This window comes from Catharus ustulatus, chromosome 14 (genome assembly GCF_009819885.2).
Source record: "Catharus ustulatus isolate bCatUst1 chromosome 14, bCatUst1.pri.v2, whole genome shotgun sequence".
In the NCBI taxonomy this organism is placed as follows: Eukaryota; Metazoa; Chordata; class Aves; order Passeriformes; family Turdidae; genus Catharus; species Catharus ustulatus.
The window spans coordinates 7,878,638-7,892,775 of NC_046234.1; the positions used below are offsets into that span (position 1 = coordinate 7,878,638).

At 54.7% G+C, this 14,138-nt stretch overlaps 1 protein-coding gene across 1 annotated transcript; it reads right to left on the reverse strand.

The window, feature by feature from the left end:
* Positions 1–5,251: 5,251 nt before the first annotated feature.
* On the reverse strand, positions 5,252–8,620 carry LOC117003051 (BTB/POZ domain-containing protein KCTD8-like). Its single transcript, XM_033072675.1, has 2 exons — positions 8,568–8,620; positions 5,252–6,757 (listed from the first exon to the last, which is right to left on the reverse strand). Exon 2 carries the CDS (start codon positions 6,733–6,735, stop codon positions 5,869–5,871), a length of 867 nt encoding a protein of 288 aa, XP_032928566.1. The 5' UTR covers positions 6,736–6,757; positions 8,568–8,620; the 3' UTR covers positions 5,252–5,868.
* Between the last annotated feature and the right edge of the window lie 5,518 nt (positions 8,621–14,138).

The window sequence follows — 14,138 nt, forward strand, 5'->3', positions numbered from 1 at the left end:
CAAATTAGGGACTAATGGGAATAATGGCTGTGCTCAGGGAATAATTCCAGGGAGCACCAGACGAGCTCTAATCCCTCGTTCTGCCGGAGAGGGGAAGGATTTGGGTTTATCCCGGTTTTTTGGTTTTTGTTTTGGTTTTTTTTTAAAGTCTCAGCCCTAAGGAAGTGATCCCCAGTTGGGCCGAGCAGTGAAACTCGGCGGGGATTTGTTTCCCCTGATTTATCCTGCTGGTTTGAAACAGCTGGAATGAGAGGGGGAAATGTTGGATGGAGGTTGGAAAATCCTGGGATAACGGAGGGGTCCCTGCCCATGGAACTGGATGAGCCTCTCCAAACTGTTAGAGTATTTTAGAATATTCTCTCTGTGCTTGGGGTTCCAGGTGTGGGCAGGATAAATCAGCAGAACCAGGATTTGCCCAGGGGTGAGGGAGCTCCTGGGAAATCCTTTCCATGGCTCTGCTGCCCAGAGCATCCCAGAGAGGATCCCAGTCCTCCCCAGGGACTCCTCTCCCCACGCTGGGGCTGGGGAAACTGAGGCAGGGCGAGCTGGGTGAGGCACAAGCCCCACTTTGGGGTTGTTTTGTTGTCCCTTTGGGTGCTCTGAGTCCCCAAATATTCCCTGGCTCTGTGCACTCCTCATCTGATCCCAACAAACACTCCCTGTCCAGCCAATCCCACAGCACAAAGCTTGATTTTTTTCCCCCTTTTTTTCCCCCAGTTTCCTTTATTTATTCTTTTCATCTTTGAGCCCTAAACATTTGGGCTTTGTTTGGGTTTTTGGGGCTGGGCCCTCCCTTGTCCCAGAAGGGGCCTCAAATCAAAACCAAACAAACCCCAATCCCTGCAAGGCTGGACTGGATGATCCCTGTGGGGATTCCCAGTTGGGAATATTCCATGGTTCTGAGGGTATGGGAGCTCAAAAGCTGAATTTTGAGGGGAAAATCTGATTTTTTTTCAGGCGTTTTCCCCTCGTGAAATGGTCCCAAAATCTGCAGCCCCTCATGGTGGGAAGGGGCTGGGATTCCCTGGGAGCATTCCAGGGATCTCATGTCCAGGGAACAAGGTGCTGCTCCTGCCTGCATCCCACAGGGATCCTTGGAATGATGGCACAGGGCCATCACAAGGCCAGGCTCCATCTTCCTTAAAAAATTCCAGCTCATGGAATCCCAGAATCCCAGGCTGGCTTGGGTGGGAAACCAAAAAATGCATTAAATTTTAATTAAAAATTTAAATTTATTCCTGACAGAAGTTTTCAGGGGTGTGGGGGGTGAAGGGAGGGTTAATCCTTTAAGGGTTAATTCTCTGCACTCCTGGATTTAGGATTTTCCCTGGAGGAGGGAAAGGAGGCACAGCAAACATTGGGGATGCAGAGTGATTTAGGTGGAATCTGTTTTGGGTTCTTTGCAGGAACATCTTTCCCTCAGATCCTGCAGCAGGGGGGGTGGAAATTCCCAACCATCCATCACCTGGAGTGAAGAAAAACCTTTTGGACTGCCAGAGCCTTTGAAGAAAACCACCTGGACACCCTCAAGTCCAGCCTGCTCCAGCTCAGCACAGACTGTCAGCGCGGCTTGAACGAGATTTATTTGGAAAATTCTCCGGAATCCAACACAGCCAACAGCTCCCAAAACTTCCAAGAGAGCCAAACACTGCTCTGCCTTCCCTCTCCTGCTCCCCACAGCCCCAGAGGTCTCTGTGCTCAGACACAGCAGCTGCAGCTGCTAGACTGAGCCTAAACCCTGGTTTTGTTAAACCCCTCCTAAACAAAGCATCCAGGCTGCATTTCTGCACCAGGAATTGGAAAATCCCCCCTCTCTCCAGTGGTTTTTTTCCCCAATTCTGGATGCCTGTGTTGTTTAAGGGAGTTTTGGGGGTTTATTTTTAAAATTCCTAAGATTTGGTTCAGGTTGGAGGGAGCTGGAGCAGCCTGGGATGGGGAAAGTTTTTCCTGTTTCTGGCAGGGATGGGACTGGACTGGAGGAGCTCCAAGGTCCTTTCCAAACCATTCCCTGGGTATGTGACAGAGGAAGAAGCTGCTTCCAACTTCCAGCTGCTTCTCCTCTCTCCGTGCTCCTCCACCACCAAATCCTCTCTATTCCAACATTCCATCAAACCCCTTGGATTTGGGAATGAACAAACATGGGAATGAACAAACCTGGGAAAAAAAGGATGGGATTTCAGGGCTGGGAATGGGATTTCAGGGCTGGGAATGAGATTTCAGGGCTGGGAATGGGATTTTTTGTCAGTCCTCACAGGACTCTCCTTGTCCTCCTGCCAGTCCCATGGGATAGGGAGAGCTCAGCATTGGGACTCCTGTGCCACCAAAAGCTCCCCTTGGAGAGGGGCTGGAGCCAGAAATGAGGACACATCTGGCTCCCAGATGTTCTCCAGGGGTGGCAGAAGGGCCTGATGGAGTCAGATGGGATTTGGCTTTTCCTTAAGCTCAGTTTTTGTGAGGAGCACCCAGCAATTTGTGGGCAGGTGCCTGCCTGGGAAAGCAGAGCCAGCCCCAGCTCCTGCCCTGCCTCCCTCCCAGCAGGGCTTTTATTTTGGGAATAAAAAAATGAAGGGTTTTCCATTTTGGAGGGTTTTTATTTTGGGAATAAAAAAATGGAGGGTTTTCCTGGAATCTCGAAATGAGAGGCTGGGTTATGCTCCCCCCTCGGGGAGCAATTTTTGGAAACATCCCTTGGTGTGTGCTGGGCTCTGTGGTGAGACCCCTTGGGATGTCACCACCTTCAAACCCATCCCAAAGCCATCCCAAACCATCCCAGCCCCCAGCAGGACGAGAGAAGCTGCTGAGTGCTCAGTGAAGGGCAGATTAAAATAATCCCAGGGATCCCTGGCAGCCCTGGTTTTCCTGGCCAAGGTGGATAATCCCCCCTGGCACGTGCCAGCCACCCCTGCTCCAGGTGTGCTCTGCCCACGTGCCCTCCCTTGGGCTGTCAGCATTCCCAGGGATGAGCTGGGGCACCCCAAACCTCTCCCAAACCCTGGGAATGCAGTGGGTGGAGAGGATTTGGGATGGAGCTCCTGGAAAAGAGCGGGATGCTGCCAGCAGCACCTCCAGCAGCACCTGGAGCTTGGCTCAAGCTGGTTGGCACTGGCTTAGCAAGGTGAGGAGCAGGGTCCTGTCCTCTTGGTGGGGAGGAAAAACCAACTGCAGGTCCAAATCCAGGAGCTGCCCCAGGCTGGATTTCCCTGGGGGTGGGAGATGCTCAGGGGAGCACGAAGCTGGAACCAGCAGAACAGGTCTGGGTGATTTGGGCAAACCCAAGGGACAGCCCAGCAGGAGTTTGAGGTCTGGAATCAAAGAATACGGGAATATTCTTGTAAAATTCCCAGGAAATCCAGGCAGCATCAGGGAATTGTTTCTCCACTGTGTCCCTGAGGCCCCAGGAGCTCCCAGCCATTCCCTGCCTGGCTCTTCCCAACTTGCCAGGATTGTTCAGAGCAGGAACGATCCCTGAGATGCTTTTCCATGCCACCATTTCCCTGCAAATTTCCATCTGATCCAGGGTCTTTCCTGGGGATCAAATGAGCCAAGCTCTCCTCCCAGCCATGACAAGGACACTTTTTCTGTAAATAAATATATTCAAAGGAAAGAAACAGCCCCAAACCGGGTGTGTTTCTGTGGACATGGATCTCAATCAAAGGATTTTTCCATGAAGTCTCAGTTTCCAGGAAATCCACAGGGCTCTGAAAGGATTCAGGAATAACCCCTGCTCGTGTTTCCTGCGGGGATTGGGTCGAACAGCCCCGATCCCAAAACCTGCCACATCAAAACCCCCGTAATAGTGACTCTGCCGTTCTGGTTTCTCCCTCAGGCAAAAATTCCTCCTCATGGGAGATCAATTTTTCAACCCAGTTCCAGTGGGAAAAAACATCAAAACAGCCCCATGTCCCACAAGGCAGCAATTTCTTTGCTTAGGAAAACCTTGAGTTCAAAAACAGTAAAGCAAATACGGAATGCAGGTCCCCTCCCCCTTTATTTAAAGGTTTTCTTTGTGTGCACACAGAGCTCAAGTTCCCTTTTTTTTGTCCCTTTGTCATTTCCTCTTCCAGAGGTTGTTGGAATGAGGAAACAGGACCATGAAAATTGTCAAAATACCGTTTTTGCCTTCCCCTTCTTCAGGAGGGAGGGAGGACCTGGTTTGAAAGTTCTGCTGGCCCCAAAGCCCTCCCTGCTCTGCAGCTGCAAACTTCCCTCCCACATGGATCCCCAGCAGGAATCCTTGGATGCTGTGCAGGCAGGGAGGAGATCCTGCAGCCCCTGCTCCAGGAGCTTCACTGGGGCTGGGGCCAGTCTGGGAACTGGGATGGAGGGTGGGAATTGGGATGGAATAGCTGGGAATGTGGATTCAGGGATGGTGGGTACTGGGATGGAGAGTGGGGAATAGGGATGGAGGGTGGGGGAGGAGGGATGGAGTGTGGGAGCAGGGATGGAGTGTGGGAGCAGGGATAGGTGGCAGAAGAGGGATGGAGGGTGGAGGAACAGAAATGGAGGGTGCAGGAGCAGGAATGGAGAGGGGCTGCCAGGGATGGCTGATGGGTGTCTTGAGTAGATGGTGGGTGCTGGGATGGGTGGTGGGTGCCAGGAATAGGTGGTGGGTGCCAGGAATGGGTGGCAGAGCACCTGGGGACAGGCACAGGCAGCACACAGGGACATCAGGGTCACCTCCTCTGCAGGCTGAGGCCGTGTGCCAGAGCTGGGGCTGGGCCTCAGCCAGGGCTGGCCTTGGGGATGTGCTGCCCTGGGATCCTGCCCAGCAGGGCCAGCAGGGCCAGAGCAGGGCACAGAGCTCCCATAACTCCGTGTCCCTTCCTTCCTTGTCCTCCTGGAACCCTCTCAGGGAGCCTGCCCTGCCCTGTGCCACCTGGGCACGTGGGCACACGGCCACCCCGGGCTGTCCCCTCATTCTGCACTGCCCAGTGGGGAGAGCAGCAGCAGCTCCAGCCCTGGGAGGAGAGAGGGGTTGGAGACACCTCACAGGAGAGCACCAAAATGGCCAAAATTCCCTTTCCTGGGTAAAGCTGTGCCCTGACCACCACTGGAACATTCCAAAATCATCCCTGTGATTCCCAGTGTGCTCCCAAGAAACAATGAAGGGACTTTGTGGCTGACAAGGCTCCAAGGATTTGCAGAGCTGTATAAGCATTTTACACCCCAAACACGTCAAGCCTTCCCCACTCCCCCCCACCTCCCTCACACAACATCTGCCCCTCCCACCCTCCCCAAATTCCCCCCAAAATCCCCTCCCGAGGCATCCCAGAGCCGTGGCGATGTCTCAGCTCAGAGCTGTGAGCACAGGGGGAGCCTCTCCCCTTCCCGAGCGCCGCCAGTCTCAGGCTAAGCTGCTTACAGGGCTCCTGCCAATCCAGCCGTGCTGATTTTCCAACCCCCACCCCCTCCCCGGCTCTGCTCCCCACCTTTCCCATGTCTTTATCCCAAAGATTCCTCTCCCAGCCCCCCAGCAGGTCCCAGTGCGTGCAGCAGGATCCCATGGACAGAGAGCCCAGTCCAGCGTCCGAGCCCATCCAGCTGCAGGAATTCCAGCCTGGAGCAGCGTCCCAGCCCTCCCACCCACCCCACGTCCACAGCAGTGTCCACAGAGTCCACACATCCAGGGAGGGTTGGGAGCCACTGCAGAGGCCGGGCAGAGGGAGGAAGGTTGGTGGTCAGCAGGAAGAGCTGGGCAGGTTCAACGTGGAGCAAGGAGGAGGGAAAACAACCCCAAGAACCAACTGAGAAAAGGAGGCAAAGGGAGGACGCCGGGATTCAGGGACGGATCTCTACCTTCTAGGCCACAGCCAGCACGGGACAGGAAAGGGACGGTCAGTGGTTGGTTGGTGGAGGGTTGGTTTTGTGTCACTCACGATAGAAAACATATTCGGTGTAAGAGGTCCAGATCCTGTCATCCGTCTGCTCGTGGGCGAAGGCACAGGTGCCCGTGGAGTTGCAGGCCACCATGTGGAAGCCGGCATCGGCCAGTTTGTCGAAGGCTTGCTCCAGGAAGGTGAATTTGAGGTAGTACCTGGACGTGTACCTCTCCGGGGGCCTGTCTGGGTCCCTGCTCTCGTTCAAGGTGTCCCCAAAAACCTCCTTGGCCAGCGAGGTCTTGCCGCACACCATGATCCGGGCCACCCTGCGGAACTTGGCGTCCGTCTGGCTGTCCCTGCCCAGCGTGTAGGAGCCGCGGTAGCCGATGGTGATGAAGCCAGCGCGGCGCCCCTCGGTGCCGGTAGCGCCGGTAGCTCCGGTAGCACCGGGCAGCGCGGCGGCGGCCGAGGCCAGGCTGCGGGCGGTGTCCCCGCCGGGGGACGGCTCCTCGGGGTCGCTCTGGCACGGATCATCCCCCAGCGAGTTCTGCTCGCTGAGTTTGGGCGCCAGCAGCTTCACCAGCTCGGGCAGCACAAAGTACTCGGCCTCGCGCTGCAGCCGGCCGCGCTCCGGGAAGTGCTCGGGCAGCACCAGCCGCCGGTCCCGCAGGAAATCCAGGATGTAGCGGAACAAGAAGCCGTCGCGGTCCACGAAGAAGCGGCCCTTGCTGTCGCGGGCCAGCGAGCGCGTGTTCTTCTGCGAGAACATCTCCCAGAGCAGCGAGCCGGGCACGCTGAGCAGCGTGGGGTGCCGGGTGATGTACACCTGGCCCCCCACGTTCAGCTCGATGATGTCGGGGAACGGGGCGCTGTCCTCGCTGCCTGGGGCGCAGCCCGCGGGCTCTGCCAGGGCCATGGCGAGCTCCCGCTGCTCCCACCTGCGGCACAGAAAGGGCAGAACCCGTGAAAATGGGCAGGAGACACGGCCCAGTGCCCTGATCCCAGCTGCACGCAGAGGATCCCAGGGGGTCCCAATCCCAAATGGTTGGAGACAATCCTAAGAGTTCCCAATCCCAAATTATTGGAGACAATCCCAAGAGTTCCCATTGCCCCAATGCCAAATGATTGGAGAGGATCCCAAGGGGTCCCAATCCCAAATAATTGGAGACGATCCCAAGGGGCTCCAATCCCAAATGACTGCAGGGGATCCCAAGGAGCCTGAAGCCATTGCCCCAATCTCAAACGATTGGAGAGGATCCCAAGCCATCACCCCAATCCCAAGTGATTGGAGACGATCCCAAGGTGCCCTAATCCCAGCTGACTGCAGGAGATCCCAAGGGTTCCAAAGCCATTGCCCCAATCCAAACTGACTGCAGATCACCCCAAGCCATTGCTCCAGTACCAAGTGATTGGAAACGATCCCAAGCCAGATCACACGTGGAATCACAGAATTGTTTAGGTTGGAAAAGACCTCTAAGATCACAGAGTCCAACCCAGCACTGCCAAGCCACCTCTAAATTCCTGGTTTGTGTCGGCAGGCAGGGCAGGACCAGATTTTTGTCTCTCCAGGAGTCTGGAAGTCATTTCTGTTCCCCAGTCCCTGGCTCCTGGAGCAGGCAGCATTTTCCAAAGCCACCTCCCCCTCCTCGATCTGACCGTGGATCTCCACCTGAGCTCCCCACACAGCGCAGAGACTCGGTCCCTCTGCCCAGGAAGGTGCAGGGGCGTGGGGCTGCTGTCAACAACAGGAAAGGCAGGGCTGTCACACCCTGGGGACATCCTGGGGACATCCGCGGGCAGGAGCGGCTGCCAAGGGAGGAGCTCCGGCACAGAGCCGGGGCTGGAGGGGTTGCGGTGCACGCAAGGAGCACCCCGGGGCTGGGGACAAGGGGCAGCAGCGCCCAGAGGCACGGGGGACAGAGGGACAGAGCCTTTTGGCACTCCTGCTCCTGGAAAGTGCTCAACACGGACTCGCGGCCAAGCTGGGAGGTGGCAGAACCTCTCCGAGGGGCTGGGACCGAGACAAACCCCGGGCTGCTGCTGCAGCCTCGGGGCAGACACCGAGGGTTTGTACATTTGTACATTTTCCAAAGGCAAGCCGGCTCTTGGATGTCTCTTGACACTGCAAATCAGCAGCTTACATAAACCTGGCTCAGCAGCCCGAGCCTGGATCCGTGCCGTGCTCTGTGCTGGCGTTTGGGAGAACACGGAGGGAAGGGGTTCCCTGGCTGACCCCCAGCTCTGCCCCATCCCCGGGAGATCTGAGAGCTGCCCCGGGTCTGCCCGGAGGTTGGGACCCCCAGCACTAGGGAACAGCCCAAAGGATTCCCAGGAGCCGCTCCGAAGGATCCCAACACAAATTGGGAGCTGCTAAAGGACAAAGACGGAACTCTGCGGGCACTTTCGGGCACGGGGGCAGAGCTGAGCCCGCGTTCCCCGGCCACACTCCTCCCGGCTCCGGGAAGAATCCTCCTTGAACCAGGAGCGACTGGGCAAGGAGCAGACGGAAGGATGGACGGAGGATCAGCGCGGTCCCGGCTCCCAGTCCCCTCCCGCAGCGACTCTGGTTCCCTTTCCCTGGCCATTCCGTGGCCACAGGGGCTCGCACCCCTTTGTCCCGGCTGGAGGGGACAGGCAGAGCAGCCCCGGTGACAGCGGGGTGACATGAGCGGGGACAGCAGCGGGGACAGCAGCGGGGACAGCCCGGTTGCCGCAGCCAGGGAACCCCGACCCCGCCGCCCCGCTCACCTCGGCCCGGCCGCTCCGTTCCGTGCCGCTCAGCTCCGTGCCGTGCCGTGCCGTGCCGTGCCGTGCCGTGCCGTGCCGTGCCGTGCCGTGCCGAGCCGAGCCGTGCCGATCCCCGCCGCTCCTCTCCGCCCGCCCGCCTCTGGCCCCGCCGTTTTATGGCCGGGAAGGCGGCGAGCGCCGTCCCTCGCTGTCCCCGGGACCGCCTTCCCTCCGCCTTTCCCCCGCCTCCATCCGAGCGGCCCCCACCGTCCCTGCATCCCTGTGCCTGCATCCCTGTCCCTGTATCCCTGTCCCACATCCCTGTCCCCATATCCCTGTCCCCTTACCCTGTCCTCACATCCCTGTCCCCACATCCCTGTCCCCACATCCCTGTCCCCACATCCCTCTCCCCACATTCCTTCATCCCACAACCCTTCATGTGCAGGGTTTTCCTTTCTGGGGTTAATTAAAATCCCACTGTGGGGTTTGGAATGAGAGGAGCTTCAGGCTCTGATCCTGTGCAAGCTCCCAAAATCCCATAAATTCACAGGAAAATCCCCCCCAGCATCCCTAAACCTCATCATCCCCACATCCCTGTCCCCACATCCCTGTCCCTGGAAGTGCCCAAGGCCAGGCTGGACATTGGAACACCCTGGGATGGTGGAAGGTGTCCCTGCTCATGGCTGGGATGAGCTTTGACGTCCCTTCCAACCCAAACCACTCCATGATTCCATAGTTCCAAATCCAACCAGCAAAAACCTTCCAGCAGCCAAACTCTTGCTATTCCTTGGGTGATTTTACATTGCTGAGGGGACTGGAGGGACTGAAATCCTCTTTCCCAAGGTAGGAATGGCACCAGTGGGATCATAAAGAACTCAGGCTGTTTGTCCAGGCTGCAAAAACCCAGCAAGGAAAGCCCAGCTCTTTTTAGTTTACTTGAAAATTCCCATTTTCTGTAAACCCAGGAAAATACCACAACTGCAAACAACATCTCAATATTTACACGTTTCCTGGAAGTCTGGTGGAGCTTAAATGCCAACATTCTCTGACACCAGAGCTGACCTGAGTTCACCCACGAATTTTTGTCTCTGTTGAATTTTGTAAGAGCAGAAGATGCAATTTCTCCTTCTCCAACAAATCAAATCCCCGAGTCTGGGCACTCACATCCAAGAAATTTTTCTGTTTGTGTTTCTCCTTGTTGTTTTCTTGTATCCCAGGGCTGTTTGATTATTTTCCCATAAATTGCAGGAAGTCTGCCCTGTGGATATTTTGTGGGATGTATTTATAGATGGGAGAGAATTCTAAATGAGACCAATTTGTTGGATGGATGGATGGATGGATGGATGGATGGATGGATGGATGGGTGGATGGATGGATGGATGGATGGATGATGGATGGATGGATGATGGAAATTTTCTCAACAGGTACTTGAAGCATCTTTGAAACTGGTCTGAGGGAAAATTTAGCCACCGTGAGCCTGTTTGATTTTTGGGATTGGGATGAAATCCACTTTTTGTCCCACTTTTCTCCAGTCTGATCCAACACAATTGCAAGCTCATCAAAGAATTCCTGGGGAAATTTTGTCCTTGCGTGAGGCTCATGAGGGACAAAAATTGCACCCAAATTGGTGGCAAAATTCCCATGAGCTGATGTGGAAATGATGGAAACCATCCAGGCCACTGCTGAAGTGTCCAGAGGGAGCTGGGAAAGGATCTCCAGGGAAGGAGAAGATGTTTGGCACCATGGAGCATCCAGGGGGGCTGGAAACTCAGGAAAAGCTGCCAGGAGGTTTCATAAAGCAGCTTTTACAAGTCCTTCCAAGAAGAGTGGAGCAGGAATTTGGGTCCTGGCTTCTGGAGACTTTTATCAACCCCAAGAGTGGCAGATGATTCATCCCCATCCCCAGAGAAGGCAAGGGAGGGTTTGTTTGTGTCCACTCTGGGATTCTGTGATTGCAAGGAAGGCCCTGGCATCTCTTCCTGCCTGCTATTCCCGTGTTTTCCGAGCCTGGACACAAATCCCTTCACCCCACAGTGCCTCATCCTCCTCATCCCCCTCCAGAGGGTCCCTAGCACTGCTAAAACCTCCTCGTGCTACCCCAAAACTGCTCAAAAGCTCCTTAAATTCTCCTTTTACAGGATTGAGGGGTGCAAACTGGAAGTGAGACACAAATTAGCTGATTCTCCCTCGGCTAAAAAAGCCCAAAATTCAATAAAGCAATTATCCCTCGGCTAAAAAAAGCCCAAAATACAAAAAATCAATTATCATCCCGCTACCCATCACGTTGTAAGGGTGCTGTCCCAGAGCTGCTCCATCCATTCTTTATGCAGAGATAACAAAGGGAACTGCCTGTGGAGGCAGGAACATTTACCAGAGGAAAATCCCCTAATTCATGCATGTCAAAGGGTCCACACAGAGGTTCGGATTCCTCGGTGCCACGGCCGTGATTCACGAGCCAGGGCTGGAGGCAGGAATCTTTCATCCTTAAACAAAGTGGAGCTAAAAAGTCCTAAAAAGGCAACAGAATCCCTGAGTGCCAGACTCCTGTGGGGCACGGAATTATTTTTAGGACATTTGGGGCACTGCATTAATTTTATATGTTTGGGGCACTGAATTAATCTGAAGACATTTGGGGCACTGCATTATTTTTGTAGGTTTGGGGCACTGAATTATTTTTAGGACATTCGGGGCACTGCATTATTTTTATGGGTTTGGGGCAGTGAATTAATCTGAAGACATTTGGGGTGCTGAATTATTCTGAATTATTTTTAATCCCTTCAGGGTTTTCTGGCTGTGTGTCCATCAGTGGGAAAATCCCCTTTTGCAGCATCCCTGTCCCTGCTGGTGCTCCCAGCTCTGTTTTCCTCTTCCCCATGCTCATTCCTCCTTCGTGTTCGGGGTTTAATTCAAACCCCACCGTGGGGTTTGGGGCGAGAGGAGCTTCAGGGGCTCTCAGCCTTGAATCGCTGACCCTGTGCAGGCTCCCAAAATCCCATAAATCCACAGGAAAATCCCCCCAGCATCCCTAAACCTCATTTTTTCCTTTTTTCCTTCACCTCCCTCTGCCCAGATCCGTGGGGACCACGGAGCTCCGAGCACCTGAGGTGGAAGAGAAGCGACAGAAGAAACCTCTGTGCTCTCCCTGCCTCTCCACCAGGATCCTGGAGCTCCGGATCTATAAAAAGGGGTTAATCCTGCTCTGCCTGGCGCTCAGGTGACAGGACACACCCGTCTGACCCCGGAGACTCCTTCAATAATTCACGGGCACATCTGATCTGGGCCATTTTTAGCAGCGGCTGCCGCCTCGCAGCGCGGCTCTGGGTGACAGATCGGCTCGGACACGGCAGGGAAAGGCTCTGCTTAGTGGTGCGTGTTAATTGGCTGCTCATTAAGGGAGCTCAGCCGGCTGCAGGGCCCGGGGGAGCGCCGGAGGGGAGGGCAGGGCTGAAAAACCCTCCCGGAGGAGCCGGGGTTGGTGGCATCGCCTCGGGAGGGATCCCTGGGATCCTCTGACGGGACTGGAATTGTCACCACAGGGATGGAGATGTTGTGTCAGGGACCTGGGATTTGCCAAGACAAATAAATGAATTTCCATCCATCCCATCTCATCCCTTGGTGGACACTTTGGAAATGCTCATTCTCTAGAGATGTATCCCCCAGACCTTTCCTTGTGACCTCCCCATTAAAATCCCCTCTGAAATCCCCATTAAGGAGCACAAACCCCGCTGGATTCTGGGCCAGAGCTGCCAGCTGGAGCAGGGTTGGGAACATTTCAGCCTGGCCAGAGCAGGAAATCTGAAAAGCAGCACAGAGCCAGAGGACACCAAGCCCCCCCCCCCAGTTTCTCTGCCTTGCACTCTCTGCCATCACTCTGGAGGATTTTTCCCTCCAGGAGAATTCTCCAGACTTCATTCTGCTCCCAAGGAGAGCCCAGTGAGTCCAGCCTCACATCCCATGGCCTTTCCCTTCTCACTCCCCTATGGATCCACTGCAGGATCCTGGGAAAACTCCAGCAAACAACAATTAATGGGTTAGAAAAAAACTTGTGGAAGGATTTCTGGGATGTGGATCATCCCCACCGTGAGCTGGGAACAACCTGGGCTACCAAACTCCCCCCAAACACTGGGATTTTCACACAGGGAGGATTTCCTGAGGAGCTGTTCAGAAGGAGCCAGCTGGGATGGGATGAGAAGGGAGGAGGGGTGACAGGAGGGACCTGTGGAGCCTGGTGTCTGTCCCAAGGGCATGAAGGAGCCACCTGGGAATGCTGCAGGGGCAGGGCCAGGGAGCACTGGGGTCTGTCTGGGCAGCAAGAAATCCCCCACAGCAAACCCAGCTGTGCCTTCCCTGCTCTATCCTACAAATGGGACGATTTCATTTTTCATTTTTCAACCTCGTGAATTTCCAGTTTTCCCAGCTTAGTCCAGTTTCAGAAGAGTGCTGAGATCCTTCTTTTCTTCACTCATTTCTTCCCAGGGCTGCCCAGCACTGGGAGTCTTTCCAGTGACAGAGTGGAGTCACATCCCAGGAGGGGTTTAAAGCCCTGTGGATGTGGCACTTGGGGATGTGAGAGCTGGAGGAATGGTTGGGTTTGATGGTCCCACAGGGCTTTTCCAGCCTCAGGAATTCTGTGATCTGCAGCCCATGGCTTGTCCTTCCCTCTCCTTCCCATGCCACCCTCACCCTTCAGCACAGGACAGGAAGGACTCACAAATGTGTGGGCTTGGCAGAGATCTGTGAATGTGGAAACTGAAGAAGGAAGATAAATAAAAGCAAGTTTTGATATAGAAAAAAAGAATTGAAAGGACCTTAAACCCATCTCATTCCAAGCCCTAGCATGGGCAGGGTCCCCCTGGGAAGGAAGGAGGTGACAGTGACTGGGATGTGGCTCCAGGTCAGTGCCAGGAGGGCTCAGGGAGTCCCTGAGTGACAAAGTGACATTTCACATGTGCTGCACATTCCCAGGGGTGTTCTCTGCCAGTTCTTCAGTTCCCTGAGCGGGCCTGGCTGCTGTCTCCTGTCAGGAAGTTTGGAAATGAAAGGAATAATTTCTGGAGAAATGTCTCCCAACTTGCCTCCCTCCTGTTTCCCCCTGGCCCAGCACAAGAGCAGCACAGAGATTTGGGATCTTGGTGGCCCTGGTGGATCTGAACTCCTTCCAAGGGTTTTCATTCCCAGCAGAGCTAGGATTTGGCCCTGGCTGAGTTTTCCTGGAGCCTCTCCCCAGGCAGGTAGTGCTGACTCCTGTCCATGGAAGGGGCAGGAGGAGAGGAACCAGCCCCAGGTTGGATATTGGGTGTTGGAGTCAGTGACACAAGGGCCTGCCTGAATCCTTCAGGCAGAAGCCAGAGGGCAGGAATTGAATTAAAACCCTTGAATGGACTGAAACATGTTAAGGCACCTACACATAGAATGGGAGTTTAAGTAAAAGAATAAGTTTGAGTATAAGTTTTGATGTAAGTTTGAGTTTTAGGATAAATAAGTAAGAAAGTAAAACAGTCAGTAAGTCAGTAAGTTTCAGTGAGAGCTGTAGTGTTTTTAGTAAATAAAAAGTTTAAGATGCCAGAGTAGAAGAACAAGGTCTAGTGAAGG

What these genes read in the sequence shown, in the direction of transcription:
- LOC117003051 (XM_033072675.1), bottom strand. Translation starts at nt 6,735, where the DNA reads ATGGCCCTGGCAGAGCCCGCGGGCTGCGCCCCAGGCAGCGAGGACAGC.